Source organism: Spea bombifrons, chromosome 11 (assembly GCF_027358695.1).
Source record: "Spea bombifrons isolate aSpeBom1 chromosome 11, aSpeBom1.2.pri, whole genome shotgun sequence".
Taxonomy (NCBI): Eukaryota; Metazoa; Chordata; class Amphibia; order Anura; family Pelobatidae; genus Spea; species Spea bombifrons.
In genome coordinates, this window is record NC_071097.1 from 18,688,550 (window position 1) to 18,695,461 (window position 6,912).

General features: G+C 36.3%; 1 protein-coding gene across 1 annotated transcript in view; it reads left to right on the top strand.

Moving 5' to 3' along the window:
- Positions 1–4,818, top strand: part of LOC128469243 (ATP-dependent translocase ABCB1-like) — a 31,048-nt gene extending 26,230 nt beyond the window's left edge. The window contains exons 25-29 of the mRNA XM_053451072.1: positions 100–256; positions 596–793; positions 1,288–1,494; positions 1,927–2,073; positions 4,456–4,818. Of these exons, the coding sequence (XP_053307047.1) occupies positions 100–256; positions 596–793; positions 1,288–1,494; positions 1,927–2,073; positions 4,456–4,653 (907 nt within the window). The 3' untranslated portion in view covers positions 4,654–4,818. The remainder of the gene's footprint in view (positions 1–99; positions 257–595; positions 794–1,287; positions 1,495–1,926; positions 2,074–4,455) is intronic.
- Positions 4,819–6,912: the final 2,094 nt, after the last annotated feature.

A 6,912-nucleotide genomic window follows, 5' to 3' on the forward strand; every position in this document is an offset into this window, starting at 1 on the left:
ATATGATTGTGGTAATTGTGCTTTGATCGTTATATGGAATGCATATATACTTTTGTTTTTTCTTCTGATCGTTACATTAATTGCGTTGTCTGGTTCTAGAGTGTTCTCTGCAGTTATTTTTGCTGCTATGAACGTGGGGCAGTCTACCTCTCTAGCTCCTGATTTTGGAAAAGCAAGAGTAAGCGCCAAGCGTATTATGAAGCTTTTGGACAGAACGCCACAAATTGACAGCTACAGCGAGGATGGCGATATTTTGGTAAACCAAAACAAAAAGGATTCATTTTGTTTTATTCATGACTACTATTTATTAATATATATATATATTTTTATTGATCTAAAATTGTATCAGTCAAACAAAACATTGCTGAGGGAGGAGAGCATGAGTGTTAAGTAGAGAACATAATAACAAAATGACCCATTGTTTTTTTGATGGAAAATGTGCTTTTCTCTATGGTTTTTAATCTTGGTACACTAGACTTACCACTGGCTATGGTATAAAGTTGCTGGATACATAGTTATTTGTTTAATGTAGGAAAATATATATATTTTTAAATGTACGTTTTGCTTAATATATTATATTTTATGATTGTCGCAGAGCACATTTGAAGGAAATCTTGAATTCAAGGATGTTAGATTTGTGTATCCTACAAGACCAAAGGTTACAGTGCTTCAAGGTCTAAATGTGAAAGTTTCCAAAGGACAGACGTTGGCGTTGGTTGGTAGTAGTGGCTGCGGAAAGAGTACATCGGTTCAGCTATTGGAGCGATTTTACGACCCACTGGCGGGGCAAGTGGTAAGACTTCAAGTTCTCTGCTTACTACAAAAATGATCACGCTGGAGGATTATTTACTAAACCTTGAGCCAAGACTAACCTTTCCATCTCACTGACTTCAATATGCACTGTGAGGAAAGCAATAAGTTGGCTTTTGAAAATGAAGATGTTTCATCAATTTAAATATGTCTTACACATAGGAGAAATTCATCGTAATACAAAGTGACTTAGGCAAGATAACATTTTTAGTGATTAACCCCGTTTCTTTGAATGAAATAATAAATGAAATGGTTAAGAATGCTGGCCACCAGGAAGTAAGGTAAATGTCTTCCGGTGGGTTCTTGTGAATTAATAATTGTCTTTGTTTCCGTGATTCAGGCTGAATTTACAAACTACTGTTATTTTATTTGAAAACAAAATCTGTTTAGCAGATGTTCTAATCCATATGCAAGCCAAGCTATCGTAATTTGTTTCCAATATTTCTCTTAAAACAATGTGTTTGTTCTCGGTTTCAGTTTGCAGATGGCATAGACACTAAATTGTTGAATTTGAAGTGGCTGAGATCCCAAATGGGAATTGTATCACAGGAACCCATGCTTTTTGACTGCAGCATTGCAGAAAATATTCAGTATGGAAGCACCAGAGGAAACGTGACTCAGGAAGAAATTGAAAATGCTGCAAAAGCGGCAAACATCCATACATTCATTGAAAATTTACCTAATGTAAATATATATTTTATTTTTTACACATTATAACGCTTCTGAATACTTAGTTCCCAGTATAGAATAGTTTCAAACAGATTCGTGCCAGAGGCTATTGAGCAGCAGGCAAGGACACAAAAAAAGAATTGTAACAGAAAGAAGGGTTTGTAAAGTAAAGTGGGGTTTATAAAAAATGTATTACATCATTGATCAAACACAACCCAGTTGTGTATCCTTAAGTCCCCTTAGGCTATCATGATCATGTAGATAAAAGCCCAGTTGTTAGCCTAAGGGGACTTAAGGATACACAATACTATCATGATCATCTAGATAAAAGTGAGGTTAACAGAATTTGGGAAGTCATGGGTGAGGGAAGAAAACCAGATGAAGAAATCTGGGAAGCTAAACAGGTCCTATTTGTAAATTGATTAAATTTTTTCCAACTTCATCTAGAAATATAACACACGGGTTGGAGATAAGGGTGCTCAGCTTTCAGGAGGACAGAAGCAAAGAATTGCAATTGCACGTGCACTGGTTCGACAACCAAAAGTTTTGCTCCTCGACGAAGCAACATCTGCCCTCGACACAGAAAGTGAAAAGGTATGTACATACACAAGGGTGCATTTCACAGATCGGAGCAGCCACAGAAAGCAAAATACAAATTCACAAAGATCCAAAACCTGAACGAATCATTGCGCTTTATGTAACATTTGGTACATCAGGAAACAGGTGCTGCCACCTTTACCCACCATAACTTTTGTGACCGGTATTTCTCGTGCTACGCCAAGCCTCAAGTATTAAGCCAGTCTCACAACCTCATGCTGACGAGTCCCGTTAAGGACGAAACAGCTGTCCATGAGTGGTGATCGTCTACAGCGGTCAATTACTTTCCAGGGATCCATGTATAAAGTGGATATAGAGGCAAAAGGTGATCATTGTTGACCTTATTTGCATGCGCCTACCCAGAATCCCTTGTGGTTGTGGCAGCACCATTTTAAATTAGGAAACCAATACTGGTTCAGAAGCAGGTATTTGTATAGATTGAGCAGAGTCAGGCATATACATTGCACATAAATAAATGAATACTCCCTTTGTTATTAGCATGAGCATCATCTAGATCATTTGGCCAGATGCTTTTAGTAAACTGTGCATTCAATTCATTCATTACAGAGGAATTTCGATTTAACATAATAAAGTCTAACCACTTACCATACAATTGGGTACAACCGGCAGCATAGTATCAATTCTAAACAATGATAACCTTGCCGTTTTCATTAGCGGGAAATCCGAGTTCACTATTAAGAATGACATTTAATGGCACTTAATCAATAAATGTTATTATTTTAACAGAATGAATACATGCATAAGTAACTCATACCAAGCCAACTATGTGCACAGTTTACTTCATCTGTTCCTGTTTTACACCCAGATATTATATAGTTCCATGTAGAATAAATTTTTTGTTCTTACTCATGTTATATGGGGTATATATATAGTTATCAATTAGGAGCATATTAACAGCAACCAATGTAGGGCTGACAAACAGGGCATAGATGAAATTGTTCTCTGGGCTTCTCAGATTTGAAGTGTTTGAGTCGCTAGTAGCATTTTGTTGTGATCCAATGGTTTTCCTATTGTATTGCTAGGCTATATGTCAGAGCTTCCATCATATGGTTGGGGTGTGTGACACCAGTGTCCAACTGCATAATAATTCACATATTCTTAGTATTATGGGGCAGGGTAAACCTCCCAACCGCTCGCTCTATAATACAGTATACTCAGTAATACAGCTATCTCAATCAGCATGAAACCATATTTATAGAATTCTACAAACCAGACTTTTACCTTTTTGTATAAAACTGTTACAGTGATATTCTTGAGAAATACAGGGGTTATACCAGGATATATTTTATTAGCAATTAGGCTGATCTAAACACCAATTTGTCACCTCTGGAAAGGTGATTTTTTATTTTTTATTTTACTCGGCTTTCTCCCAAAAAAGAGGCTCTAATGTTTGCTAATGGATTTAGACCCGATATAGATTTCATTTGGATGGCTGAAAAGCTCGCGTAACTCTGAAGACTAGCCATAAAAAGAAAAAAAAATAACCAATAATTATTATAGGAATAAAATCTCAAATTATTTTCAAAAAATGAGTGGTATTTTCAATATTAAACTTAACAAATGTATGTATACTATTCAGGTAGTAGTTGCCATACATGCGTGCTTATAAACAAGTTTATCTTTCCATTGAAATTGTTACAATCTATTTAATATCATAGGCAGATTTATATTCCAGGTGCCTTTAGGCATAAAGACCACAGGTGTCCGTGTTTCCCCATGGCGGAGATATTGAATAAAATGACGCTAGTTCAAGATACGTGAGGCATAGACAGTGGCAGTGTTAACAATAAGCTTATCGTTTTGTCTCCCATCACACCGCTATTAACGTGGCACTCCAGTCACCTACCTAGCTTACTTAATTGAAAATCTGGCTCAATTGTTTTGCTGTAGAGCAATTTGCAATATTATATATTATATATATTATATATATTGCAATATTATATGCAAATTTTGACATTTGCATATAATATCTGCATATGCTACATAGTCCAGATTTCTGTTTTTTTCCCAAGAAAAGCTTGTAAGGTTCTACTCGGTGATAGCTCTAGCTGATATGGCAAATTCAACAAATATAGGATCTTTCTCAGTCATTTTGTCATAATGAGCTTATTCTGATGTTTTTAGAACATTTCGTGTTTCAAGGAGACTAAAAGAAATTTGAAAATGCTATGATCACCTTACAAACACGTTGATAGCTAGATATATATATTTATATCTGAACCAAAAAATATGATTTTAGTCATTATAGGCATTCTATATATCTCTGGTGCAAGTCTTAGCAAATAAAAACCTAAGATGCGCTAGATTTTAGAGTAAATTGAAAGTATAACCTGTGTTGCTGTTTTTCTTTGATTACAGGTAGTTCAGAAAGCTCTGGATTTTGCTAGACAGGGCAGAACATGTGTTGTTATTGCCCATCGACTTACAACAATCCAGAACGCGGACATCATTGCAGTAATACAGAACGGAAGAGTGATTGAACAAGGGACTCACGGCCAGCTGTTGGCAAAACAAGGGGCATATTATGCTCTTGTAAATTCACAAGTTTCAAATTGAAACATTTTTTTCACCACAAGTAACCATCTCCCCTGATTCAGCTGCAAAGCTTCATGTGAGATTTCAGCAAGGCTGGCAGCGGGCGAATCATGGTCACAACTACTGCTCCTTGGACATCATCTAAAATGGTCCTGCTCAGCCTCAGAAGAACCACCATTAGGATGGTAGCTTTGAATATTTTATTACTCAGCTACTCTTCCAAAGGCATTAACAACAGTCTAGCAAAGATGAGTAAACTTGTAGGTCTATGTCTGACCAAAACATCCTCTCAGACAAAATGTTGTCAACAATTTTAATACAAACCAATGTTATATGTTGGTTTTGATGGCCTTTTGTTCCATTATGCAGCAGTAATGACAGAAATCAAATCTCTGTATTGCTGATAGGAAAAATGATTCAGCTGGATTTTTTTCTACATTTGTGTAGATATCTGTCGATCTAGAATAGCGGGGACGCCCTGATTAAATAGCCTGATAGGTCTTTTGATCTGTGCTCCATATCTTTGTCCAGAGTTAATAAAGAACGTATAATGCTTATAATAAAGGAATTAAGTCAAATGGTAAATTATATACACTAATATTAATATAATTTTATATAAAAGTTTATTTTAAATACTTCACTTTTTTCCTGTTTTCTGTGAAAACTCTTCACATATTTTCTTACGCTAATCATGTGATATCTAAACTGTATCAACAAATTTATCATCCCTCTCGCAATCACTTGTGTTTCTTTGTCATCGTAGAGGTGGGATAGGTGCTCAGAAGGACAATTCTTGTCTCTTTTTATTAGGTCAAAAACAATTGTGTTCTTTCAAACTGCGGTGTTTAATTGATGATATGTGAACAAATAAAAGTCATGAAACTAACTAATGCAAATATATTGTTGAATATTTAGTTGCATTGCAAATGATTTTATTTGTTGTGTACAAATTGTCAAAAATACGCTTAGGAGCAAATATATGTGCCTGGATTGGAAATTGGTTAAAAGAATGCAAAACTGGACCAAGTTATTAAGTGGCGTTAGACAGAGCGTGGGAAGTGGCAAATGAAGTTAAATACAGATAAATGTAAAGTTATGGGAAAAATAATAACAATGCAACATATATTTTAAATGGCATCACCTTGGAAAAAACTACTAAGGAGAAGGATTTAGGAATAATTGTAGACAACACACTTAACAACAGCGCACAATGCCAGTCAGCAGCTGCAAAGGCCAATAGGATACTGGCATGTATAAAACAGGGTATTGATTCAAAGGCCTCTTTATTAGTCAGTGTTAAACCTCACCTTGAATATGCAATGTAACTCTGGACACTGGTCTTTAAAAAAGGTGCAAAGGAGTGCTACAAAATTATTTAAAGTATTGGAAGATCTTAGTTATGAAGAGAGAGACTACAGAAGATGCATCCAAATAAGCTAGAAAAATCACAACTTAGAGGGGATATTATAACATTGTATAAATATGTTCAGAGCCAATATATGGAGCTCAAGAGAGGTGGTTCTATCAAATACCGCGGATGGCTTCAAAAATGGTCTGGATGTTTTTTTTTGTTTGTTTGTTTTTTCAGAAAAGCAGAACAAACAGGGCTTCTTGATCCAAAGAGAAAGCAGGGTTGAATTTGATGGACTTAGGTCTTTTTCAACCTAAATCACTATGTTGTTATGACTTGCCCAGCATCCAGATTGCACACATAAAGATTTACCCCAAGACTCAGGACCAAATTGCATCCATAGTACTTACCCAGATTGCATCCACATTGACCTCCTCAGAGTCTCAGGTCTCCCCTCAGTCTGGCTTATGAGCATCATTTACCTATTCTATACCCTTTAGGCCAAAACAGGATAAATGTCAGAATACACACACGACCATTACACATGCACGTTCACTCTTACCACTACACATAAACATTCAGTCTTACAGTTGCCTTGCATCCACACTGTTGCTATGCCCTTTCTCCCCATCTCTCCCCTTTCTCATTACTCACTTTCTCTTCGTCTCTCTCCTCTTCCCCTTGTTCATTCACCTTCTTTGTATATCTCCTCCTCTTTCTATTTATCTCTCCTTTTTCCCTATCTCTCCCCATTTCCCCTCTCTCTCATTTCTGCCCTTTCTTTGTCTCCTTCTTTTGTTCTCTTTTCCCCCATACCCTTTCTCTTTTCTCTTGTTTTTCTGTCTCCCTTTTCTTCCCTTTCTCTTTACCTCCCCCTTTCTATTTATCTCCTCTCCCCTTCCTGTTTATCTCCATTCTCATCATCTCTC